This window comes from Castor canadensis, chromosome 17 (genome assembly GCF_047511655.1).
Source record: "Castor canadensis chromosome 17, mCasCan1.hap1v2, whole genome shotgun sequence".
In the NCBI taxonomy this organism is placed as follows: domain Eukaryota; kingdom Metazoa; phylum Chordata; class Mammalia; order Rodentia; family Castoridae; genus Castor; species Castor canadensis.
In genome coordinates this window covers 69,250,065-69,278,061 of record NC_133402.1, presented here as the reverse complement: position 1 = coordinate 69,278,061, position 27,997 = coordinate 69,250,065, and the positions used below count along the sequence as shown (strand labels likewise).

The 27,997-nt window shown below is 41.3% G+C and overlaps 1 protein-coding gene across 1 annotated transcript; it reads right to left on the bottom strand.

Annotated features, from left to right (window-relative positions):
• Positions 1-103: 103 nt before the first annotated feature.
• On the bottom strand, positions 104-27,935 carry Eif2a (eukaryotic translation initiation factor 2A). The gene is made up of 14 exons (XM_020156333.2): positions 27,791-27,935; positions 19,228-19,297; positions 14,781-14,855; positions 11,914-12,032; positions 10,238-10,337; positions 9,818-9,900; positions 8,018-8,091; positions 7,749-7,893; positions 7,511-7,627; positions 4,815-5,386; positions 3,270-3,383; positions 1,705-1,833; positions 1,190-1,255; positions 104-453 (listed from the first exon to the last, which is right to left on the bottom strand). The coding sequence occupies exons 1-14, from the start codon at positions 27,816-27,818 to the stop codon at positions 388-390; spliced, it is 1,758 nt and encodes a 585-aa protein (XP_020011922.1). The 5' UTR covers positions 27,819-27,935; the 3' UTR covers positions 104-387.
• Positions 27,936-27,997: the final 62 nt, after the last annotated feature.

The window sequence follows — 27,997 nt, the reverse complement described above, 5'->3', positions numbered from 1 at the left end:
CATTAGGCAAGGTGACCAGGGCATGTGAGGAGACCAGTAAATGACTGGTTCCTGCTTCTTCTTCTTGGGCATGAACTGTACCGACAAACTTAAGGCAAAAACATAAATGTAAAATGTCCTTTATTCATTTATAAAGTAAATACTGTCCCTACTAAACAAGCTTAGCTGAAAAATTCATGAACCCTTTTCGTTGTGACATACTGACGTGATACAGGAGGAGGTGTAAATGTCAGTTTAATAGACATAATTAAATAACTCCACGTGTGCAGAATCCTGGGCAAATTAAACGAGGGTGCGTGGATGTTCCATGAACACCCCTGCAAGGCTCACAGGAAGAGGTGTTCGCACTGATTTCTTTCTGGTGACCAGCTGGCTTTCTGGGAATGTTCAAATACCCAGCTCCAAATCTTCCAGCTCCTGGAGAAGGGCTGTCTCTTTTTGAATTTTCTCCAACTAGAAAGGTTTAAAACAATGAAATTATTAAATAGGAAATGAAGTAATTATTAGACCTGTAAATGAAACAGTATAGGAAAAAAAACTTACTAAAGTATTTCTTACACTTTATCAGACCCACTGTTAGACACAGATTCAAAAATGCAGATTAGGCTGGTAGAGTGGCTCAAGTGTTAGAGCGTCCCTGAGTTCAAACCCTGGTACCACCAAAAACAAACAAACAAACAAAATACAGATTAGAAGCCTTGCACCGGTGGCTCATGCCTGTAATCCTAGCTACTCAGGAGGCAGAGATCAGGAGGACTGCGGTTCAAAGCCAGCCAGGGCAAATAGTTAGAGAGACCGTATCTCGAAAAAACCTTCACAAAAATAGGGCTGGTGGAGTGGCTCAAGGTGAAGGCCCTGAGTACTGCAAAAAAAACCCCCCCAAAAAACCAAAAAAACCAGATTAGAAACATTCTAATGTGCCCAGCACTGGTGGTTTATGGCTGTACTACTCAGGAGACAGAAATCAGGAGGATGGAGGTTCGAAGCCAGCCTGGGCAAATAGTTTGCCAGACCCTATCTCGAAAAAATCCCTCACATATCTCCCCATGAAAAACTGTAAAAGTATTAAAAACACATGGTACACAGTTTCAAAACAATTATCTTAAATCTACATACTCCTTCTCTTGATCAGAAAGCTGCTTATGTAACAAGCAGGCCGAGGAGCCCACGTGAAAACTGCAGGAAATACCTGGTTTTTCTCCAGCTGTTTCCCAGCTGTGGCTTGTTCCTTCAGCTGCTCAATGGCCTTCAGTTTCTGTGAACAAGAAATCTCAGTCAAGAGGAAGGAAGGGAGTCTCGTTCTAATGCAAATTTTCTTATTAACAACTGTCATCTGAACATGAAACCTGAGTAAAGAGAATTAAGTCTCTCACATTTCTACCAGGAAAGGCATTTACAGTGCTAGGGTAGATTATTTCAGCATTTGTTTGAACACCTCATTGCACCTGGACAATGTCTCTGGCTCCAAGAGAAACCCCACACGCAGCTCTGGAGCCCTGGTTTATGCAGGGTTGCCACACACTGGGTGCGATCTGGCAAGTTAGTAAACTTGTTTTTCTACCTGCTTTATCTTCAAAGCTGGAATAAAATATTTGCTGCCCGCTACTGCATGGGTATCTAAGGAAATACTAAGTACCGTTCCTCTTGATATAATTCTCCTGTACCTCTTCCAATATACAAATCCATGCTTCATTTACGGCTCACCTTCTTTAGGTTCTTAATTTTTTTGTCTACTTCAGGGTCACCAGAAGTTGACGGGATGACAGGGTTGCGTGGTGTGCTCTGTGGGGCAGGAGTAGGTGCCAAATGTGGACTCGTGTCACTCCTTGCTCCCTGAAGGAAGTATTTTAAAAACTTTAATTATTTAAAGTATTTCAATCAACATTGTCTTGATACATAAAATACAGAAGCCAAATGTCTGAATTAAAGGTCTCATGAGGTATGCTACATATTCTCATATTGTTGAGTAAACTTGGAGGCTCTGTACCAGTCAACAGCACTACAAGCTTTTGGATATTCTCCAGGTGCCACTGCTGTGGTCTGGATGCTGGAACTGGAGACTGATGTGATGCGATGGGGAGGGGGCTTCGGGAAACCACCTAGCCACGAGTGCTGCACATGCATGGGATTAGTATCCTTACAAAAGAGGCTCAAGGGACCTCCCTTGCCCCCTCCACCAAGTGAAGAACATACAAGGCAGTGTCACTGAGAAACAGCAAACATTAATCTCTAGGCACCCTACCTTGGGGCTCCAGAACGGTATGAAATAGATTTCTGTTCCTTAAAAATTACCCAGTCTAGGGCAACCCTCTTTTGGGAACCCTCCCAGCTCTGTGGCTCTACTCTTTTCTATCTTCCTATCCCAAGAAACACTCTCACTTTACTGCAAAAAATAAAATAAAACAAAAAACAATTAGTCAATCTAAAGTATTTTGTTGCAGTATCTGAACAGACTAAGGTACTCACTCTGCCTGAATTTCAAAAAAGGGGTTACCACAACTTCAATAACCAGCCATTCTCAGCCCAGCTGATCACCTGTCATCATGAGCCATGCAGGATCACAATTATCTGTCAACTGTCACGCTGCTGTGTTTTCTCAACTATATGAACAAATATTATTTTACAACAATTTCGCTGTGTACTTTTGTTATTTAGACTCTCAGCTGTATTCACATAGCAATATATTGAGTGACAACATAATTTTATAGTCATGTAATTTCCAGTCTCTCTTAATAAATACATGCTTTAAAAGAAAGCAAACGACACCACTTCACACAGGTTCCACAATAAGGAACACACTATTGAATCCCACTGGGATCTCAGGTTTTAATGTTTCCTTTGTCACTCCTGTGGTTTAAATGTTGCCTGTACCTGCAAAGGCCCTAGGGTAGTGCTACTCGTGATGAGTGGTTTTGCTTCCCTCATGCTCTACCCTCACGTGCTGGCTGCCACGGTACCAGGGAAACAGGGCCAAACAACCATGGACTAGAGCCTCCAAACCCGTGAGTCAGATAAACCTCTTTCTAAGCTGATTATCCCCAGAACTTCATCGTACTGATGGGAACGAACAGTCAGTCTTATACTGATTACTTAGGAAGTCACAGGCAAACAGAAAAGAGACATCCTGGCTATTCAAGTCCACCTCCAACCACACTTCATTAGAACACAGCTTGTTAAGGTTTGTGAAACCTTAGGTAGGTAAAAGCTAAATGAACCGGCTTTTTGTTTATTCCGTTTTAAGGAGGTTGGTCCTCCAGATATCCAGACACCTGCTTCGCAGCTTTCTTTGCTTCATGCTTCCTTTGATTTTTAAGGGCTGTTTTGGATAACGGTTTATCGTTCCCTGGATGTGGTTTCATATTCTGGGGTGGTTCCTCTTCATGCTATGGAAATGTAAAATAAACAACACTAAAATAGAGGCAAGTTTCAAAAAGCACACGCAATAACAAATTGTACACTTGCTAGTTTAGGACAAATTTTGTTCTCAAGGTTATTTTAAGATCACTGGCAAGGAACACTTCAAGTGTTCTTATTAGCAGCAGCACACTTCCAACTGTCGGACATATTTAATGAGGGTCTTCCGTTATCTGTTAGTTATAGAAGAGCCAGCAAATCTGGAATGTTTCTTGTACTACTAGAAACACACAATTCTTATAAAACTGGACACTAACAACAGCTTCTTCTGAGCTCTCTTTGATCTGAGTCTCATCAACAGTAACCAAGCTGTCGCACTTGTTTCTTGACACAATTCCTCACAAAATCAGAGATGAGAAGATTAAGCACTGTTCAAATAGAACATTTCAATAGAACAGAAGTTCCCAACATTTTGCTTAGTGAAGAAGAAAGTGTTGTTCTTTAATTTCTGTGGCAGTGAGGAGAGGATACAATATTTATCCTTTGGAAAAACATGTACTTTCCTGAGCGCCTAGTCGTTAAGTGACCTCACAACCTCTTTCGCTTGGAACGGCCCCAGCTCACAGCTTTTTCAAGGTCATCAATAACACTGCTGCTCATTGTTGGAGCACTTTTATTTATTAACACTGTCACAGAAAGCCAGGCGCTAATCAGTGCTCTTCCCTGAGCTATGAATGTTAACTTTTGTTGTTATTGTTTTTGGTGGCACTCAGGGTCTCATGCTTGCTAGGCAGGCACTCTACCACTGAAGCCTCTCTGCCAGCCCTGTTTTGTTTGTTGAGACAAGGTATGGTTTTGAATGTGAGATCCTCCTGCCTCCACCACCTGAGTGCTGACTTTACACCTAAGTACTACCATCCCTGGCTGAAATGCTAACATTTCTAAACCATGTTAGAATCTAACTGATACTCTAGTCATAACATCATCGGAAAGGTGGTGAAATGCTGTTTTGTTTAAACAATATTGTTTTTAAATTTGAGAAACACCACAGACAAATCCAGATCCATTTTGCCTCGAAAAATCAAGCTCTTTGGCAAACTGCACCTAAACTTCCCAGGCAAAGAACCAGCTGTCGGCGCCCATATGTAGCTGCCACAGCCTTTGGAGGGACCCAAGTGTTCCCATGTGTTACCCTCTCCTACTCACTAGCACCTTCCATACCAGCTTGCCCTTGATCTACAAAGCTAGTGAGTCTTACTCAGTTATTTCCTCAGACATTTAAAAACGTGAATCCTTTCATATTAACTTGTCAGCTTAATGATATGAGCAGTCAGTGCCTTTAGCAGGAGAGCCTCAGTGATCCTAATGAGAAACCAAGCAACACAAGCACATAAGAACAAGGTCTAAAGAACGCCCCCGGAGGAAAGCTCTTCTCACCACGGCAGTGAAATGTTACTTACGAGCTTGGAGTTGGTCACAGGCTTATTTCTCAAAGCAGGGGGTCTGTACGCTGTTGCAGCTTTGGGTTCCTCACTGGGGACTTCACTGGGGACAGCTTGGTAGGTTATTGCTTTTGCTGGAAATATTCCTTCCAAAAACGGCTGCCAAGAAACCTGCCACAATTCTCCATTTGATGGCACATCGTACTTGTGCAAGATGGAGCCTGTGTAGTGCCAAATCTTGTAGCCATTGTTGACCCGCAGTCGGGGAGCACACGTGGCTGTCAGGATGTGCTCACCATCCGGGCACCAGGCGAAGTGTGTGGAATCGGAAGCCACGGGCTTGGAGATGAGTTTGTAGTTCCTGACATCCCACACTTCCATCTGTCCCCGCAGGTTGCCGAATCCAGCCAGGACCAAGATCTGCCCCTGGGGGCTGTAGAAGGCTGCGTTGCGAGGCCCGGTTCCAAAGTCAAACACAGGATCACACTTCAAGTTGAAAATCGTCGCTTTGGCAGGCATAAAACCATAAACAGCACAAAACTCAGTGGAACTGGAGTTCCAGACTACATCATAAATGGGGCCATTTTTTGCTAGAGAAAGAAAACAGCATCCAAATTAGCAATAAAGAATTATATGAATATAATATTTATCAGAACACATTACAAATATATAGCAGTCATGAATATGTTGCATAGTAAAAACCTTAAAAATTTCAAGGCATATTAAAATTAAAAAATTCTCACATGATGTACCATGGAGACAATAAATGCATTTAAGAACTTCTGCTGAATCTTGGTTATTTAAACACTTGGCACGGTGGGCTCATGGGAACCTATAGGACTTATAGTGATAGTTGATTACCACTAATTAAAAACAAAAACTTTTTTTTTTTTTTTTTGATGGGACTGGGGTGTGAACTCAGCTTCACACTTGAAAGCAGGCGCTCTACCACTTGAGGCACTCCTCTAGTGCTCTTTGCTCTGGTTGGTTTGGAGATGGGGTCACTTCAACTATTTCCCTGGGCTGGCTGAACCATGATCCTCACAATCTCAGCCTCCCAAGTAGCTAGGATTACATAGGTGAGCCACCAATGCCCAGCAAAAAACCATTGTTTTGGGATGGGGGAGGGGGTCACATGTTACTCAGGCTGGTCTTAAACTCCTGAGTGAACACTCTGCTGGCCTCAGCCTCCCAAGTGCCAGGACAAGGACACAGAAGCATGCTGCCATGCCCCTACAAATATTGTCTGGAATGGCAAGATATACACATGGCAATAAAAATACAAACATGCCACAGAAACAAGTGCCCAGACAGAGGCAGCCGTTGTGTTTGTTGCACATCTTTTTGGAATATTTCTGTTGAGCTGAAGCATCTTACATGCATGAACAAGCCCTCCATCTCTACTGTTCCACTTAGCTCTGTAGTGTGGAGAGTTTCAGCACAGGTACGTTAAGACCTGCCACACACTTCCTCAGCTGCACTGTGCTGCGTGTTTCTCCACTGACGTGCACACAAATCTATTTGTAGGAGTGCAACTGCAAGGTCAAAGGGCGTGTATATGTAGTTGGTAATATGCCACCAAAATGCCCTTTAAAGAGGTATACCGACTCACATGCCTATCAACAGTTCTGGTGGTACAGGTTCCCCTCACTCTCATGCTCTAGGGTTTTATATTGTTATCTTTGACAATCTATTAGGTCAAAATGTGTATCTTGGGCTGGGTGTGGTGGTTCCTACCCGTAATCCTAGCTACCTGGGAGGGAGACACAGCAAGATTGGGGTCTGAGGCCAGCCCAGGCAAAGTTGATACAAGGCCCTTTCTGAAAATCTGGCTCAAGTGGTAGAGGCCCTGAATTCAGTGTGTGGGATGTGTACCTCCTTGTTTACATTCTTAACATAATCTCACCTCTTGTCTGCAGATTGACTTTTACTGTTCTGTGCCTAATTTCTGTCCAGTTACTGACTGGATTTTTACTTGGTTTACTTGATACATTAAGAATATTCATCTTTTCTCATACTGCTCCCTTGTGCCTGCCTAGCAAGCGTGATGCCCTGAGTTCAAACCCCAGTACTGCCAAAAAAATGTAAGTAAATAAAATATCTAGTAGTCTGAGAACTTCAAAACTCCGTGCCATGCTCCTCTTAGAAACATTTTCAGAATATTCTTGTATATGTTCAGTGTTCAATGTTAACTTTAGAACCAGTTAATCTAATTTAAACTCCATGGGATTTAAATGTAAACTCTTACTAAAGTTAGTCATTTGGCCCCCTACAGAATTTGAAAGTTTTCTTCCCATAGGCGTATGTGTTTTTATTTTGGTTGCTGTGCAGGGAACCTTTCCTTCCGTTACCTTTGTTTAAGTGGCCATTGTTTATACTGTGCTGCTAGTATTTTAAAACTCTTAAACAAGAATGGAGTGGGAATGCTCTTGGATCTGAAGGTGACACCCAACTCACTAGATCACAATCAGCTCAACATGTCCTCAAAGAACTCCCACAATGGGAAGTCTTTTGTACTACCAAGTGCTGGCGTAACTCAGATTAAGGGTCAGATTCTGTCAGGACAGGGTGCGTTTGAAGATGGTTTTAAGCCTCTTTAGAGGAATTTTATCTTGCCACTCTCAAGCATGTGAGTTTGGTCACTTGACCATCCTCTTGGCACACTTCCTTTTGAGGCCCTGACTTTCCCATAGGCAGCCTGCTGATGCACTCACGCAGCTGTACCACGGCACTCTCTCCGTTTGTGGCGATGTAGTGCAGGGTTTGCTCTCCATAGTAGGAAGCTCCTGTCTTGTCGACTTCTGTGCTAGCTATTACCAGCACAGCAGTAGCTGGAATGGCAAAGACTTTAATTAGGTCAACACTCAATTTAAATATTTTTAAAAACATCTAGGACAAAGTCTAAACAAGCACTTGATAAACGAGATGAGGAATAAAATATACTTATCATACCTTTTTTATTCCAAAGCATGGTAACTTTATCAGCTTTAAAGAAACTTTTATTGGCTAGGGCGGCATGAGGTCCAGCAAAGTTGGGGTACTGATACAATCTAACAAACGAAGGTGCACCTTTACTTCCTGGAACATAGACAGCCACCTAAAATACAGACGTAAGCCACCGCTGAATTCTTAAAGCATATAAACTAAGATAGACATGTTTTTACAGTTGGTAAGTCTGGGGAAAGGCTTATAATTCATATAAACAAAATGACAGCAAGTACCTTGTATGGCTGGGGTCCAGGTGATAAAACAAAATCATTAATTTTTTGCAAATGTAATTTATTTGCAATTGTGTCTAAAGAAAAGAGAGTAAATGGTGTTAGATGATGACCAAAGCCAATAAATTGAGCACTCTAAACTGTGAAGACATTAGACAATGTACCCAACACCAGCACTGCTCACAGTCGCCTCACGCAGGCGAGGCAGAGTAGGCAGTGGAAAAGGCATGGGCTGGGAGCCAGACACTCACCCACTCACTAACTGTGCAAGCTTGAGCAAATGAAGACCATACCACCTAACGCCCAGCCATCAACTTTAAGAATGCAAAGCCAGGCAAATGGCACATGTTCTATAAACACGGGCTCTCTTCTCCTTCACCTCTGAGTGAAGGAGTCTAGGGCCCATCACATGGGAAAGACTGGCACCGGTCTGCTAGTACAGAATGTGAAGCCAATGTGATAAGCACATAATGACAACGATGAGCAAAATGCCAGCCACAATGGCTGATAATATTCATTCACTGTTACTCTGGCCTAGGCAGCCCAACCCAAGTTACTAACAATAGTGCTACTCTGGTTAATGGAACAGAGCTTCGAGGTGAAAGGTTAAGTAAAAAGTGCTGCCTCTTTGCTGAACCAAGGTATGCGTCAGGAAATGTACAAGATAGTCCTGGACCAGCTTATTTACAGGAAAGAAGTCATTAGACTAAGTGAATAAGGAGGAGGGAAGGTGAGCACCAATCAGAATAGTTACTCCGATGGACTGGGGCACATTTTTAAATCCAGGAGAAAAAACTAAAAGGTACAATAAGGACTGTCAGAAAGAGCACATACCTTCATGTTAGAACTGAAAGGGAGTTCTATATAAATGTACAACTACGTAGCCAGACAGCAGATAGGAGTAGTCCAGTTAATAAGTAAGAAGGAAGGGGGGATAACAATGAAATAATGCATGTAGAAATTGAACCCTAACATCGGCTAAACCTACAAAATTAAAGACAACCAAATGTTGTAGACTTCTTGATAAAAGACCACCTCATAAGGTAGTCTTGCCCTCATCCACCAAAAAACACCCCTAAAGCTAACCAACCCTAAATCCAACTAGTAATTTATAGATGAACATGCTAAATTACATGTTAATTATGAAAGCAACATTCAGAGGAGAAAATGTGCAAGGTAACTAAACTTGCTTCAATGATAAATTACAATGGGAGAAGAAGAGGTAGGGGGAAACCACAGACACATCAAACGCCTGCAGTGTGGTAACTTGTATGGATCTGAGTCTTAACAAATCGTGACATCTGCAGTCACTAGGCATTTGAACAGTGACCAGATATTTCATGATTAGAAATGAAGGGCCTAAATAATAAAACAATAAAAAAAAAAAAAAAAGAAAGAAATGAAGGGCCGGAATCTTCAGCAGTTCACTGAACTCTTTCCTGGTAGATTTACCTGCTTCGGCTCACAGCTCACTGAGAGACATGAGAATTGGACATGTGAATGGCTAATGGCTATGAGAACTGGAGTCCACTTCTGTGTTTAAAATAAAAATTTTTTAAAATCTGAAATTTCAATTTAAGCACAGGAAAACTATTCTAAACTCTTAATTTTATCTAATAAAAAAGTTATTATAAAGCAAAATCGCTGCATTACAGAAACTTCACTGGGACTTAGACTTATATAACTAGGTAAATGGACAGAACAACAATTACTACAAACAGTACTTAGGACGACCTGTGATGCATCAAGTGAAGACTGTATACATTGAAAATAAATGCAATTATTTAATAAATCTTTCCTTACTAAAATTGTTGTTTTCAAAGAAGTGAACTTCGTTGTTAACATTTCGGGCACAAATGATTTCGTCGTCTGACCAGGATGGACACCTATGTCAAAAAGAAAGAGTATAAAAAAAAGACACAGACTATAACATCATGTTAACGTGTTAAAGTTTGCGTTTACTGTTTAAGAAAAAATACTCATAAGTATATCAAGTTTGTTATTGATTGTTTTATTAAACAGTGTATATAAAAGAAAAATATTGTTCCTTTCTTTTTAAGGACTAAATAAAGGTCATGTTTTTATGCTGTTACATTCTTGTATGCAAAATCTTCAATCATTTAGATTTTGGCCTATTTTCAAAGCCAATACCAGAGAGACAAACACACTATAGTGATCTTAGACTGCCGTGTAAACACTTAGTGCTTTAAAGCTTGAACTTACCAATTCTGCATTTTTTTCTGTATGAAAGATTTCAAACACATCCCAGTTTTCACATCGTAGAGCTGCAAGTTGGGCGTCCCAGCCGTGCCGTCTTTAGAAGCTGCAATGAAAACCATTTGTTTGTTTGCAGTAATTGTCCCCTAGTACATGTAAGATTTCATCCTCAGAGGACATTTGAGCAGCGCTATGAAGATCAAGTGAGAGGCTGCCCTAAGCCAGCTTGCCTTGCCAGCTTCCTAAAGCCCTGAAATTACATGGGAGCTGATTGACCAAATGATTGATTGCTACAGGCTGTAAGAATACTTGAGGTTTTTAAATTTATTAATTAGATATGAATTACAGACAAATGGATTAAATAATGGAAGTTGTGCTTATAAGTCATGAAAAAACTTACACAAAATCATCCACGAGTCTCAATTTCCTCTTTATTTAGTTGGACAATAGGATTCATTATAGCCTATGACTCGAAGGAATAAAACACCCTGCCAGGCACAGTGGCTCATGCCTGTAATCCTTACAGGGAGGTACAGATAGGAGGAGCACAGCTCTAGACCAGCCCAGGCAGAACAGGTAGCAAGACCCTATTTCAAAGAACAAGCTGGGTGTGATGGTGCGCCCATCATCCCAACCACACAAGAGGGTGCAGGTAAGAGGATGGATCCCAGGCTTCTTTTGGGCAAAAAAGTGAGTCTATCTGAAAAATAACTGAAGCAAAAAGGTGCTGGGATGTGGCTCAAATGGTACAACCACTGCCTAGCAAGAGCAGGGCCCTGAGTTCAAATCCCAGTACCACACTCACACACACACACAAATCCCAAAAAGAAGATTTTGCCCAGCTTTTGTTATGTAACCCAGAATGGTTCCAATGATCATTGCTCCCAAGTCCTGGGATTATAGATGTGCATCACTACAGCCAGTCTGCTTCCTGCTCTTTGACACACCACATGCATCTCTTAGATGTTATGTCTATATATTTCCCTTCAGTTACAATCTTACTATACACAGTAGCTCCCCCATCAGTGGGTTCACTTTCTGAAGAATCAGTTCTCTATAGTCAACCACAGCAAAAAATATTAAATGGAAACTTCCACACAGTTCACATTGCATGCCATCACCCTCTCTGTCACACCTGGGACGCTTGTGCAGCATTTGCACCTCCTTGGTCATGGTGGCTATTGCTGCTGGGCATGCAGTGCATACATTCAAGTGTATGACCTTATTTTACTTAAGAATGGCTCCAACCACACAACTAGCGATGCTGGCGAAACGGGGTGCCAGGACTGAGAGGCAAGGCAGAGTTCTGAAGTATTCAAGATGAGGAAATCATCACGAGGAGACGGTAGGATCTCCAGAAGAGCGAGCCTTCTATCACCAAATTGTGAAGGAAACAAATCTGAAATTCATGCTCATTTTGCTATCACACCTCCCCCTCAGTGCTTAGCCAAGGTGGGGAAGGGGCACTCCCTGGACATAATCCCTGGGGACAAGGGGCTCTTGTCCCCAGTGCCACCTTCAACACGCTATATCTGGAGAATATAACTAACTGCTGATCACAGATATTCACAAACACCACTTATAATTATAAGGACTAATCACTGTCTTCTAGAGTTAGAAACTTTTTTCCCCATTAAATTAAATTGGTCCTGTCAGAATATTTTTTCATGGGAAATACTTACTTGTATAAGGCTGCCATGTGGCCAGGACAGTGTTTTTTGGTGAGAATTCCAGGCAAACTGCCTTTGGGAGGTCGAAGGAGTGCAGGAGTCCCTTGTCAGTGACACTGATGATACTGACTCTGGTTTCAGAAGAAATTACTTTAGCAATGAAATTCCATTTTATATTAGAGCAACACTGACAAGACATTCATAGCTCTTCTCAAATACACATCACTCTAAATGCTCATTTTCATATAAATCAATTTCAGTTAGTTCTAGAAAACATCCAGGAGACACCTGAACTAAAATCAAATACACAAGAGAAGCCCTATATAAGGGCAGTGTTGGGAAATAATACAGAATTAACAGAAAGATTCCAGAATGATTTGACTTTCAGCTGAAAAGGAAACAAGATGTCCTGGAAGTGAACACAAAGTTACCCAAAGCTAAACTGCAGAGAGCTCTGGGGCTGGCTTTGAACCTCGATCCTCCTGATCTCTGCTTCCTGAACAGCTAGAATTACAGGCATGAGCCACCAGAGCCCAGCAGAGAGCTGAAGTTTATCACGCTGAAGCAAGGGCTGAGTTACAAACAGGATGGCAAGTATGCTTTTCTCATTTGCATAGTGGAAGCTGTGGCAGCTGGGGAAATCAGTTAAGACGACTTCTGATGTCTTCTGAGGCCTCAAAAGCCGTCTCTGAAAGATAAGACTGACCAATGTCAGAAAAGCAGTTCATATGTTGGGTTCCTGTGCACCATCGAGTGGCCTAGCCACTGTAAATTCTCTTACTTAACACTCACAAGACTCGTGACTGTCATTATCTCTATTTTACGAAAGGTTGAATTTAGACTCAGGAAAATCAAATGAGTTCATCAGCCCAAGATCACACTACTGACAAGTGCAGAGCCAAGCTTCTGAAGCCAGTTCCGCCTGACCTGCTTTTCTGTGCTACTCCCAAACTTTCTGGGGTAAAAAAAAATAATATACCATCTTATTTCAGAAATTGCTGAGTGAAATTTTGTTCTACTCAGGTCTGAGGAGGACACCAAGGTTTGGATAAGCAGTGGCTGGTAAGGGTAAGAGATTATGGCACACTGTTTAAAAACATACACATATACACAATTATTTGTAAATTACTATAAATACACATTTAAAATTACACGAACCTTTTTTCCTTTTTCTGCTTAATGAAGGGTTTTTTTTTTAAATTCTTGTTAAGAAAAAAAATCATCATTTCTGACTTCACTAAAAACTGAGCCACAATAACACCTTGTATCTGATTCTCTCGTGTTGAACAGTGTGTACCACTGTGACCACAGCACTTGAAGGGAAATAAATGCTACTAGCATCTGATACAGAAAATATCTAGTAAATGGTGGACATGACATTTAAAAAGGCAGATGGGGACACACTAAAAATGTTAAGAGTCGAATCCAACAGGAGGGAAAGTGGGAATATAAGCGAGATATAAGAATATAGACTGATTTGATCAAGTAAGGTGAGAGTACAGGCTAACTTACAAATAGAAAGCAAAAAGAAGTCCTGAACATATCACTGGGTAGTATGTTTCTGCTGACTCCAAACAATGTAACTAAAATATGGATTAAATAAATAAAACTTAAATATCTATTAAACCTTAAGGTTTATTAAACCTTAATAAATAGGTTACTTCAAAAGAAAGAAAATTTGAGAATATCCTACCTTTGAAGCTAAGATTAAGGCTGTTACCAGTGTGCGTAAGATACAACGTGACTATATTGTTAATAACTTGAGAGGAATTTATTGGCTGAATTCAATAACTTAAAAAATAAAAAAGAAACTGATTAGTTTAATTAGAAAGCTAATTTGTCAGATACTTATAGATATAAAAGGCAATCAACTAATCCAACACTCTTCAGTAATTAACTTTAAAAATCATGTTTAAGATGGGTGCCGATGGTTCACACCTGTAATCCCAGCTACTCAGGAGGCAGAGATCAGGAGGTTTTACAGTTCAAAACCAGCTGGGAATAGTTTGTAAGACCCTATCTCAAAAAGAAAAACCCTCACAAAAATAGGGCTGGGGGAGTGGCTCAAAGTGTAGGCCCTGAGTTCAAGCCCTAGTACTGTAAAACAAAACAAAACAACACCCCCCCAATCAAACATGTTTAATTCAATTTGCCTGACAGTTGGAAGATACAATATTACCACTATAAAGAACATTTAAAATTAAAAACAACATTTCAAAGTAATGCATACATTTTCCTCTCTTAAAAAATAAGTTTAAACCTAGCAACAAATATTTGGACATTTTCCTTAACTTCGAAATAGAATATTGTAATTGACTTTTTGGAAAATGAGAAAAGCCTAGTTTTCTTAGGAAAATGTAAGCATTTAATCAAAACAATTATTTTCTTGCAAGACCAATTTTGTAATCTGATATTTTATGAAATATAAATCATGATAAACATTCCTTTGAATAATTTATATATTTTTTACATACAAAAGGACTAATAGCAATACTGACTGCAGAGCTATTAATTTACAGCAAAGATAAAAAGTTTCTAAATCTGAGATAAACAATCCAAGAGAATTATTCTAAGTGTTAAAGCAGAAATTAAGAAATCCTAACCAATAATTTACACACTATTGAAAACAACTTCTGAATGTCTTCAGTATCAAATTAATCATGCTTCTATATATTAACTTTTAATTCTAAGTCACTAACACAAGTAAGTCACAGCATGCATACAGAAACCTCTTTGAAGGTGTTCAAAGTTGTCTCACAACATATGCCATTAAAAGATGGATATTATTAACAACACCCAAATATGTTATTCAGATCAAGCCAGTTATGTTTATACTCAGGACACACATAAAATACAATGTTATATAAATGAATACTAACTTTTCTCCATTGCCCCAGGCAAACAAGGTCCCATCCTTACTAAAGGTATAGACTTTGCAATTTTTTCCAGATTCTCTGAAAATGACAAAAAAAAATGTTTAAATTAATAGGCATTCATACTTTAAAAAATCTGACTATAAAGTCCACAATCTATTAATTTAATGACTAAGGACTTACACAAACTTTAGAAAATAGTTATACAATGCTTTAGTCTGCCAAAATCCTTTCTCTCTTAAAATGGAATGCCAACAACCACTGTAATACAAGCTGGGAACTGATTTTACACCAAGAGATAAATCTTGAGAAATGGATCCATTTTGGGTGAATAACCAGTCTGGGTGCAAACCTCCAAAATGTCACTGGATGTGAGTTACCAGCTGTCAGCCCTGATCCTCAGATGGCTGAAGGATTTAAACACAGACTCTGTGAGGAGTGCCCCAGACCTGCATGGCAAAACAGGAACGGCCAGTGCCCCTAGACTTGATGAACAAAGGTGGTCCATGGATTTCTCCTGTGTAGACAGACTGCACACAGTGAAGAGGATCTTCACATGAAATGAATGCTGATGCAGAATGTCGCACAGCATCTGTGGAAAATCTGACCTCTCTGCAATAGTCTATAGACCAATCCAAGTTTTTAGCACTGGGATGGCTGCTTTGACAACACACACCCTTAGTGAAGAGGACCCAAACAGCACTGTGTTTGTGAGTGTATGGAGATGCCAATTAGTGTAGTCACAACCCCAGATGACAACTTCGTGCTAATACCGAGCCTGAGTTGCTACAGAACAAATGCACCAAGACTGACCATACAGCCTTCTTATGCAGGACACATCTCTGCACTGATTTAACTGAAGGTGCTATTTGTGCATTTGCAGTGGCTCACAATGGTCTGCAGTTCACAAAACCTTTTAAAATCTAGTTCTCACATGAACAGCTATGAACAAGACGTCCCTGCCCTATACTTGTGTGACTCATCCCCAAACCTTAAGGCAGGATGTTACAGTTATCCTGATTAAATTCCTCCTGGTGTTGGCCTATGATTAAAGCCTACTCTGATCTACTTAAGTCTTCATTTTCTTTCACATTAGTCATTTCTCACAGATTTATGTATGTGTGTAAATTATAAAATGTCACTTCTAAGCCATCATGCAAACGATTTATAAGAATGACGACTGAACTCAGATGGTCTCTCAGTGCCCTCTTCCTCCACCTCACTTCCTTTTCCCCTCACTGCCATCCCAGTGAGGTACAACACAGAACTCTGCCTGCTGCAGACTGTTTTCTAGGGTAGTGCTTCTCAAACATGACTGTACCTGTAAATCATCTGAGGATCTGGCTAAAGTACAGATTCTGTCAGCAAGTTGGGTGGGGCTGGGATGTTGCACGTCTCCACTGGTTCACAGGTGACTCCAATAGGGCTGGTATGGCATCCATATTTCCTATACCAAGGTTCTAGAGAACTGAGCCTAATAAGTTCTGGTTGGTAAATTCAGCTGATGGTAATTCTGATCATAAAGCTCTCCATCAACAGTTATCAACAGTTAATCTAGTGATTTCAGCAAGTCTTGGTGGCTTTGAAAGTCAGGTGCAAGCCTTGCCCCACCACTATCACCTGGGAATTTGTTAAAGATGCAAATTACTGGGCCCTGATCTAATGAATCAGAAAATATGAGGCAGAAGCCACAATCTGTTTTCACATTTTATAAATTTTTCAGGTGGTTCTGAGACATAGGTGAGCTTTTTGTTGCTTGGTTGTTATTTGTTGTTTTGCAACGGTGGAGACTCACTTGGGGGCTCCACACATGCTCTACTGACTGAGCACATCCCCAGTCCTGTTCAGATGATTCTAACGCAGGCTACCGCTTGGGAACACTGGTGTACACCTGTGATTTCTTTGGAATTACGAATAGTGACTATGTCACCTCATTATTCTTTCTGCATATATTAACTAAAATTCTACAAAGAACCTTCCCTCATGGACTATTTGGTTACTCTAATGTACAGTTTGTACAGAAAAGACAAAAGCTTGACTCTCACCTTTTACCAATAATCAAAGCAAAATCAAGGACCGTATCAGCAACCAATGCTGATGAATAACATTTAGAGGGCAAACGTATTTTTATTTACACACTTCACGTTTCATTCTTTCAGCTGACTCCTATGACTTTTTTACAAACCCCGATAGCCATCTACAGCTCCCTTGCTTTCCAGCACGAGATGTCCCTACCTGAACTTGCATTTTCTGCCCTAGACCTCAAGTTAAACACTTCTTCAAGAACTGGTATTCGAAAGAGTATACTCTAATGCTCTCTCAAACTAGTATTTGGAGATCACGATCTGGGAGGCAGGGCTATTCAGTACTGGGTCATTACTGCTTCCTGGCCTTTTCAGTAAGAAATACAAATGTTTTGATTTTGGTTTTGTTGTTGTGACTGGGGTTTGAACTCAGGGCTTCGCACTTGCAAAGCAGGTACTCTACCACTTGAGCCACACCTCCAGTCCATTTTGCTCTGGTTATTTTGTGGCAGGAAGACAAGGAGGGGGAAGGGAAATAATGAGAAACGATGAGGGAGATGATGAGAGATAATAAGTGCAACAGTGAAACAAACAAACAAAAAAACCGGTTTGAGGAATGTCAAGTAGCACCTGGGGCAAGAACAGAGAAGGGTCACCTCACCCAAGGTTAAAATGGCCAATGAAATAATATGTGACCATGTATGGGACAAGCTGTACCCCCCCATTTCTGTAACCTGCTCTAAATGGTATATGAGGAAAGTCCTCTTTGTTCTTGGGGCTCAGCCTTTGGACAGTCCGCTGAGTCGAAACTGGCCTGCTTAAAAAAACTTGCTTCCTGAAAGCTTTGGTGCCCTGTCTGTCCAACAGACAATTAATTGGTGTCCTACAACAATTTTGGAGATGGGGCTTTGACAACTATTTGCTCAGGCTGGCCTCAAACCTCCATCCTCCTGATCTCAGCCTCTCAAGTAGCTAGGATTACAAGTGTGAGCCACAAGTGCCCAGCTTACAAATATTGCTACGAAGAGAAACCATGAGTTCATATGGATGTGTGCCACTTTCTTCTCAGTCTCATTCTCATTCTGTGTTTTCATGTTTCACAAACTTTTCAGGTGGTTCTGAGACTTTGGGATTTTGGGTGTTTTTTTTGGTTGTTGTTTATTATTTTGTGATGTGCTCTACCAACATATTTCTTTCTAAAAAGGTGCCAACAACAAAAACAATTCAGAATGTCCCTAGTGGTGTTAATATAACCATTGAAGGTTAAACTTGATTGTCAACTTGATTGGATGGAGAAATGCCTAGGAAATAGATAGTAAGGCACTAGTGACCCTGAAGGCATTTCCAGAGATGATTACACCATAAATGCTCTGGCCTACAGAAGGGTTTAATCCACTGTTGGATTAGAAATTTGAATACATCCTCGGGAGATGGTAGAACTGTGGAAGGTTGGGCCTGACTGCAGGAAGTAGGTCACTGGGGCATGCTTTGGGGGTGCTGTATCTTGCCCTGACCCGTTGCTATTGCTGCTCCTCTCTGCTTCTGTTCACCATAAAGTGAAGAAGCCTCTGCCACACGCTCCTGGTGCCATGATGTTCTGCCCAAGTACATGGGACCAACCGGACTGACCGTGGGCTGAAACCTCTGAAGCCATGAGCTGAAATAGGCAACTGTTCCCTTAGGTAACAGATTACAGTGACATAAAGTTAACTAACACATTGATTAATTAATTGTACAACAGATTTAAATGATGATATCGACCTGCAGTCAACAATGAAACTACTGAATGTATTTCAGAATTTTGAGGTCTTTATATGATTATGCATCACCTACATGCTGGGTCATTTGTTTCACCTTTCCTTTTTAAGTATTCAATTTTATTATTTACAACAATTACACACTCCAAAGTCAAAACTGTAAATGTACTCCAGAGTTCATTCACAGATATGTCTCCGCCTAGAAGTAGTCAGGTTTACTAGTTTTTGGTTCCCTTCCATTTTCTTTTTTGGAAAACACATCTATTTAGCTACATACTATGCACATTATATTTTATTTCCTTCCTTTTTTTACACCATTTTCATTCTCTGATGTTGTGAAGATTACCTGCAGTGACTTGATCATCACGTTTACAAATTTTTCTCTTTTCCAGAGATAAATCTTTTCTAAACTAAAGGCTTGCACTCACTCTACTAATGTCCACACTTTCCTCACTACTGTTTCCCTCTATCTTTCAAACAGCTTTAAGCTATCATCTCCAAATTTGAAGATCATTTTCTTTGATAAAGATTATGGATTCTTTCCACCTTCTGTTATTATATAAGATGTCCCAAGAAAGTAGCTTATCTGGTTTTTTTCCTTTCTTGAACAATGAAGACAATTCAGAATGCACTGCATATTACCTTCATGTCTTCCACCCAAACGAGCCATACCTTGGAAATATTGTGCTTTCAGTAAAATGCGGTGGTCCATTCACCATGTACAGTCCTTCAGAGCCACGGACTAAAGAAACAAAATAGAAAGAACCACTGTTATCTCGCTAATAAGGAAATAAGGACTCAAACTATATTTTTAAGGTTTTTTTTTTTTTTACAAAGCTTGCAAAATATTAACAAAATCATTAAATATTTCATTGAAGTATAGAACATTAAAAGGCACACTTTCTTACATAAAAGCACACAGCTAACTTCTATAAAAACTTTGAAACTTATTGTTACTAACAAAACAAAGGCAGTTGTGGTGTAGTGGAAAGGGCGAACTGAGACCGTATCAGGTTGGTGAGTGATTGTGGAACCTCAGATACATCATTATCTCTGAATCTCTGACCTAATCTGTAAAACAAAACACTGAAACACAGAAGCACCATATGCTTCACATTAAACGTGAAAGTGTAACATATATTTGACATTCTTAGAAGTATAAGGCATTGTTAGTATGTATAGTTCCTTAAACTAAGAAAACAAGTAGAATCAGACACATTCATTTACTAAGGCCCAATGACAGTAATATCCTAAAAAACGAAGTGGGGACAAAGTTTAGGATGCAACAAATAAAATGTCTGGAGAGTTAATGATTCTTCCCAAAATTGCTGAACTGGATGCTGACCCAAATAAATTCATTCATTCATTCAGAAATGCTTACTATTAAAAAAAAGTAAGCAAAACAACAAAAACTGCCTCCTGGGTCTCATGGTTGAACACTGGAGATACAACAGGAAGGGTGATCAGTCTTGTGTCAGACCTCATTGAATTCAGCACATAGCAATCAAATAACCAACATACTGCATTTAGTACCACAAAGGAAGCTGGATGGTGCACACAGTGCATGATAGTGAGTTCTGACCTAAAAAAAGATTAGGAAAGTATCCTCAAGGGACTTCTACATTGATACGAAAGTATGAAAACACATAAGCGATAGAGCAGTAAGTTCAAAAAGTCCATGGCAAGAGAAAGAACAGAGTGTCAGAACAGTGGGAAGAAGGCTGGATGGCAGGATGGAGATGAGGCTGGGAAAGAAAATCAGAAGAACATTGAGGCTGGCAGCTGAATAATGCCAGAAACCCCAGGAGTTCTAGGCCTTTTTTAGACCAGATTTGCATTTTGAAAAGGTCATTGTGACAAATCACATTTTATCAGCTACAGTTTTGGCTAGCAGCAACAGATCTGTGGCTACTGGCATATCTGCTTAATTTTCTGCTAGCTAGTCACAAATCTTCCACCCTTCTCTTCATTACCGGGAAAGCAGCAAACTTTCCCGGTAGACCCTAGCTCCAATTCTGGCACCTATTTCCTTCCCCTTCTCACAGTCTGTCAAGAGTCAGCTATCAGAAAACACTGGTATTCTACCCAAGAATTAAGTAGCTCCAATTTCAGGTATCCAGTAGTCACAAAGCAAACAATTTACAGTTAAATACAAGTTAAAGACCCACCACCAATGAACAGGACGGTGTTTGCGTCTACGTGGAGCTGCCAGTTGGGTAGAGTCAGAAGTAAATGCATGAACAAACAACTGCACCATGGGCTTTTTGCTAGGCATCCACAAGCACAGAACTGGATACCATGTTTTCTCAGCAGGACACTAGACTCAGCTATTCTGGGAACACGACTGCCCTTTTGGGTTCCCTAGATTAGATGGAGCCTAACAAAGTACCCTGTATATTTCAAAATCCAAACCCCTTACACAGCCACTTAAAGACTGTATGGGCTGACTCCTATGCAGCTCTTGTATGGCCTAAGCATTTGGGATTTTTTTTTTTTTTTAATGAATCCATCACTGCACTCAAGAAAGTGATTTCAGTCTAGGCTTGGCAGAACTGCCCACTATGCCTATAATTCCAGCACTGGAGAGGCTGAGGCAGGAGGACTGAGAGCTTAAGGCCAGCCTTGTGCTACACAGAAAGACCTTGTCTCAAAAAAGAGTGATTTCAAAAAACCCAGGTTTATTGTTACAACTTGAATTAAACATGGAAGTTATCCATTCTAAAAATCTCTAGTGACATTTATAAAATGTCTTGTGTCAGGAAAACGTTGCCCTAGATTTAAAAACTATGTAGTGGCTTGTGTGTATGTATGTGGGTGGGTGGAGGGACACTGGGGATTAACCCAGGGTCTTGCATAAGCTAAGCATGACCTCTATCATTGGCTCCATCCCCAGGCCTGAGTTCAAGTCCTTAACGTACTGAAATTCTCTCAGCACACAGGCAAAACAGTGCAGCATTGCTGCAATGCTGCATGGGATGTGCTGGGACTTAGAAGAGGATGGCCATTATTTCTTAATAATTAACGTTTTAATAAACATTTAGGGGATTAATAGAAAATGAAACTTTAAAATTAGGGACCAAATATTAAGATGATACTTATACCTACATTACATCAACATTTTGCCAGTATGAGGTCCCTTTCACAAAGCTGCTGTGGATCTAAAACACTTAAGAGCTTTCAGAAGTCATAAACAGGTCTAGGACAGCATAAAGACACAGTCAATAAAAAAAAAAAAAAAGCTGAAGTATTGTTAAAAAGTGTAAACGCAGCCAGGTATGGAGGCTCACACCTGTAATCCTAGATGGTTGGGAGGCCGAGACAGGGAAGATCATGGTTTGAGGCCAGTTCTGGCAAAAGTTAGGGAGACCCTACCTCAACCAATAAAGTTGTGCGTGGTGGCACACATGTTATCCTTGCTACATGGGACATGTACGTAGGAGGATCATAGTCCAGGCACGTCCAGGCAAAAACTATTTGAAAAATAACACAAAAGGGATAACAGGGCTGGCAGAGTGGCTCAAGTGGTAAGAGTACCTGCTTAGGAAGTGTGAGGCTTTGAGTTCAAACCCCAGCACCACCACAAAAAGGGGGGATAATTAATAAAGAAGTAGTAGAGGCCAGCACTGGTGACTCACATCTATACTCCTAGCTACTCAGGAGGCAGAGATCAGGAGGATCGCACTTCGAAGTCATCCCTAGGCAAGTAGCTCTCAAGAGCTTGAATAAACTTGAAAAAACCCATCACAAAAAAGGGCTGGTGGAGTGGCTCAAGGTGTGGCCCTGACCAGTACGACACACACAAAGTGATAACATACCCACCTACCATACTGTTCCTCCCCACCCTCCGATAAAAAAGGAGAATGCTACTGCAATCCAACTGTGTTCCATTACCCTCACAGCTTGGCCCCACAGCACACGCCAGCACTGACTAGCAAGAGGAGAAAGAAGAAAGCTTCCCAGTGTTCTAGGGCAGCCGTGGTCCTCCCCATCTGATTTTTCCTGTTATCATCAACCACAATGTCTCCTGGGAAATTCTGCAGTTTTGTCCATTACTAATGGGGTAGGTACACCCCAGAACTCATAAAGCAGCATTTCTGGCGACAGCAGTAGACACTCCCAGGTTATTCTAGGCCAGTAGAATGTTCTCCTTTTCTAAAATTCGTATTTCAGACCTATATCCCAAACTAAAGATAGGTGAGAACCCCAAAGGAGGGTAGCAAGAAAATAAAGACACTTCATCACGTAGACTATTAACCCAAAATGGTAGAAGGCAACACTTGACATTTTAAAAGCCAGTGTGAAAAATGCCATGTCTTTCTAATCAAGTAGTATTCAAAGTCTCATGTGGTCTCCAATTCCTGGTTTTGGGAAAAGCAAAATCTTGAGTCAAATTAGTCAACTGCCTTTCAACAGGCACATGCTCTTATTCAAAATAAAGAAAACTTTGAACACAAACCCCTGAAGGCTGTGTTTTCTATAATTCAGCTACATAACACTCTTTTTACCTCATGCTTGCTAGGCAGGTGCTCTTGGTGCTCTTGCTAGGCAGGTGCTCTTGGTGCTCTTACCACTTAAGTCACTCCACCAGCCTTTTTTTGTGATGGTTGTTTTTGAAATAGGGTCTCAAGAACAGTTTGCCCAGGACTGGCTTCGATCTGCAATCTTCCTGATCCTTGCCTCCAGAGTGAGCTAGATTACAGGTGTGAACCACTGGCACCCAGCTATTCCACACTCTTGAAATGACAATTTTTTTTTTTTTTTTTTTGGTGGGATTGGGGTTTGAACTCAGGGCTTCCGACTTGCAAAGCAGGTGCTCTATTGCTTGAGCCATACCTCCGGTCCATTTTGGTTTGGTTATTATTATTTTTTGGTTTTTTTTTTGCATCAGAGTTTAGGACTAATTTGTCTTAAAGTCACTGAAGTGAAAAAAAAAAAAAAAAGATAGTGTTCTTTCTTTTACAACCCCAAATGCAAAACAGAAAACCAAAAAAAAAAAAACCCCTCAAAAAACCCCGACACTGTTGGGAAAAAATGGTTTTGTACATGGGATGTAAAAATACAAATTAAAAACTTACAGATAAGGGTTAGCTTTATCACTCATCTCTTTTAAAAGTTTACACGAATATTGCTCTGGTTATTTTGGAGATAGGGTCTCATAAACTATTCACCCCAGCTGGCCTGGAACTGCAATTCTCCTGACCTCAGCCTCCCAAGTAACTGGGATTACAGATGTGAGACACTGGTGCCCAGCTTGAAATGACAAATTTGTTGTGATATAGGACAGATCAGTGATTGTCAAGGGTTAGAACTGGAAGAGGATTTTACTGTGAAAGGGTAGCACAAGGGCTCTTTGGAGGTGACAGAGCAGATGTATATTCTGATGGTGGAGTGGCAGTTATATAAATTTATATACGTGACAAAATTTCTCAGTACTACACATACCCCCCCCATCTAAATATAGATTGTAGCTTAGTAAACATATTGCACCAGGGTCAATGTCCTGGTTTTGTTATTATGGTTATATAAACTGTTATCACTGGGGAAAGCTAGGGAGAAGGACTGTCTTCCCTGTTTTTGCAACTTCTGTGAGCCTTTAATGATATCAAAATGAAGTGCTTTATTTTTAGGTGGTACTGGGCCTCACACTTGCTAGGCAGGGGCACTACTGCTTGAGCCATTCTACCAGCCCTCAAGTGCTTTTCTTTAAAAAAAAACCCAAAAACCAAAAAACAAAACACATCATTTTTTGGTAATGTTTTGTTGACAAGATTAAGTTTTCCCCAGAATGGTGTATAGTTATCAAATGTTAAAAAAACAAAAAACATATTCTGAGATAAAAGTACAAGCTAATGATACTGTAGGTTTTTTTTTTTTTTTTTGCAGTACTGGGGTTTGAACTTGGGGCCTACACTTTAAGCCACTCCACGGGTTTGAAGGGTATTTTTGAGATAGGGTCTCTTGGACTATTTGTCCAGGCTGACTTTGAATCTCGATCCTCCTGATCTCTGCCTCCTAAGTAGCTAGGATTGTAGGTGTGAGCCACTGGCACCCAGCTCTAACGACACCATTGAATCCTCATTACCCCATTACATTAAGACAATGTTCTTTGTTCATGATGCTTACAAAAAATACGATTACAATAATCATATTGGGTCATGAGTTTTGCTCAAATAGATAAACCACTATGTAAAACAGCTACTTTATTTCCTGTGTTCCTTTATCGAAGTCTAACTAAGAGAAAGGTCCCAAGACATTTTGGATCTCTAAGACACTTTACTACATTAAATAATCAGTTTATGCAACTTGTTCATACAAATTTGAACAAATGGAGATACAAAGTTTAATAGGAAAAACACAAACTGGAGTTCATAACAGAATACAAACTGTTTTATAAGTAAGTATAAGCAAAAATATGGGCTCAAAGCAAGCTTTTCATTTTAATGCAACAATTTTCTATAAATAATTTTCTAATAAGGGACCCATCTTAATTAGAAGTGTCTGAATGGGAAAGTGAATAGAGTGTGAAGTCAAGACAGTGTGCTGGGGGCTGGCAGAGTGGCTCAACTGCTAGAGTGCCTGCCTAGCAAGTGTGAGGCCCTGAGTTCAAACCTTAGTTATGCAAAGACAAAAGCAAACCTCTTTCCACCCTTACATCTGCTGAACTACCTATGGATTCAAAGAAATGACTCAATTTTGAATAAGTTATTCAGTGACTTCAATTAGGAAGATTAGACAATATGGGTTTCATACACCTAACATCAAGTCCTTTCCTTAAGGAGGCACTCATTTCCTTTAAGAACTATCAGGGGTGAGAATATAATTTGGTCTTAACCTGATGAAAAGTTGACTGATGCAAAGATGAGGAAGAGCCAAGCCAAGCCAAGGTCAGTCTGCCCAGGACTTTTACCGGGATCACTGGTAAAAACATGCTGTTTCTTTGGAGCTGCCAAGTTGGCTGAATGTCAGCTTCTCGAGAGAGAACTGAATGAAAGGGAATGAGCTCCAGGTGATGAAGAAAAACAGATTATCTGAGTCACATGTGGACCAAATCTAACTACATCTTTTAGGTTACGTGAAGTTTTTTTTTTTAATCCTCTTTTTACACCTGGTCTGGCTTTCTGTTAGAGTTGTGACTAATAAAATTTACTGGACAATCTCCAAATTTTTCACAGATCTAAAATCCCACGAGTGTAAGTTTAGCAAAAGATTTCAGAAGTAAAAGAGAAATCCATTATTAAATGAAACACTTAAACTAAGAGTGTGTGAAAGGTTTTTTTTGGTGGTAGGGATTTGAACTCAGGGCCACATGCTTGCTAGGCAGGTGCTCCACCACTTGAGCTACTGCTCTAGAGAGTGGAAGGAAGGATGAGTAAAATCCTGACCTGTGGTTTGTAGTGCAGTCTGAATCTCATGAAGAAACCCTCTGGGCCTCTAAGAATATGTGACTATGAGGGGAAGAATGAACAGATAACCTTTAAACTCCTACGAAGACCTTGATTTTAAGCACTTTTAGAAAACTGTCATTCTTCATTCATTTGGCTACAAATGAAGGAGTGATCCTTCATTAATTTATTCTTCCACTAAACATTCAGCATGCCTACTGTTTACTAGGTTCTGGACTGGGTACTGAGAAGGCAGGGACGCCTAAGAGCCTGTCCCTGACATCAAGAATCTCAGTCTAGCAGGGGGTGGGAGGGAGTGGAGGGAGGGAATTAAGTGTATCTGACAAACAAAATAGACCAGGGAGTGACTACTTGGGAAGTGTGAGGAAAGGCCTCACAGAGCAATGATGTCTGAAATTCATTTGAAGACATGAAAAGATTGCCAAACTCACAGAAGAAATAGGCTAATCCTAAAGTGAAGATTACTGTTTAAAGAGATCTAATAAGCAACTCAGTATTGAAGGAACACAAAATAAGGTAAGATGTAAGGAAATGGTGTCAAGAGCTAATCCAAGAGTTAAAGGTGTCCACATGCTGTGCTATTTAGCACAGTGTGGGATTTACACTGCCTCAAAAGAGGGGAATCTTTTCAGACTTAAATGTGTTAATTTTTATTTAGAGTTCAGAAAGTCATTTAGTATTGAAAAATTGTAAAAACGTCCTTAACTTTTTCAAGGTAGGGCAAAAATTCATTTAATTACATAATTGTGCCATTTAAATAGCCTCAAGAGAGTGCTAGTGGCTTACACCTATAATCCCAACTATTTTTGAGGCTGAGATTAGGAGGATCGTGTTTCGAGACCAGACAGACAAATAGTTGGTGAGATCCCCTCCCCAAAATAACCAGAGCAAAATGGACTGGAGGTGTGGCTCACACGGTAGAACACCCGCTTGGCAAGAGTGAAGCCCTGAGTTCAAATCCCAGTCCCATCGGAAAAATAAAGCCTCAGCTTGGCATGTGACCTAGCTGAGACTACAGTCAGCAACTGATCACATGTTTGGTGAATGACTCGTGGAGTCTGACTGAAGAGGAGTGGGCACGGATCTTAGGTTGAAGAATGGACGGGAAGCGCAAAAGCTTCGTGAAGTTCCTCTCGCGACGTGGCGGGAATGTCCTGCAGCAGAGCCATGGGCGGATGAGAGACGTCGTCCCCTCTCAGCCCTCAGGGTTCGCAGCCTCGCCCTGGCCCCGCGTGCTCCGGGCACTGTCCACGGCCAGGGCCGCCATCCGCAGCGCGGCAAACTGCCTCGGCCTCTGCAGCCTTCTGCTGTTCGGCTTCTAAATCGCTGCGACCGTTTCGCTCGCAGCGCGGCTACACTGTGTCTCTGCGTCCACCGCAAACCGCGGGCCACCCGCAGCTTCCCGTCCCCACTGGGCCCCGGGCCGCACCGGAGCAGGGCTGCGACCGAGCCCAGCTGCCCTCAGTGTGGGCCACCGCGTGGTCACCTTCCCACGTGACCCGGTGCCAGTGACGTAAGGGCCCACGCCGCTGCAGTGTGGCATGGCAGACCGGGGCTCACAAACCCAACCCGTTCCCGCCCCCGCTCCCATTCCCGCGGGAGAAGAGACAGCAGGGAGGAATGACGGATGGCGGAACGGGAGGTGGGGGTCCCAGAGTCCGAGGCCTTGCTTCCGATCGCCACACCAGACTCGAGAAAACCAAAAGGAGACCTGGCCCCTCCGCAAGTCACAAGGAAGGGAGGGTCAGACTCCCAGGCTGGTCTGTGGCTCTCACGGACAAAGACGCAAGAACAAAGTACTCCGAAGAGTCACTCGCTCGTTCGGGACTCACCTGTCAACAGCGGCGTGGACGGCGCCATCTTGTCCCGGAAGAAGAAACCCCTGCGCTCCGGGTGAGAGTTCAACGAGAGCCGAACCCGGCCCCTACACGTCTCCTCAGGCGTGGAGACCGCGAGGAACTGCTTCCGGGGGTCACGGGCCTCGGGGCCGACTCACTTCCGGTCGCGCGGCGCGCACGCGCAGTTCCGAGGCTGCGCTG

What these genes read in the sequence shown, in the direction of transcription:
- Eif2a (XM_020156333.2), bottom strand. Translation starts at nt 27,818, where the DNA reads ATGGCGCCGTCCACGCCGCTGTTGACAG. An exon ending in CACATGGCAGCCTTATACAA is followed by an intron (nt 10,338 to 11,913) that starts GTAAGTATTTCC and finishes TTTTCATTGCAG; the next exon opens with CTTCTAAAGACGGCACGGCT. An exon ending in AACAGCTGGAGAAAAACCAG is followed by an intron (nt 454 to 1,189) that starts GTATTTCCTGCA and finishes AAACCTTTCTAG; the next exon opens with TTGGAGAAAATTCAAAAAGA.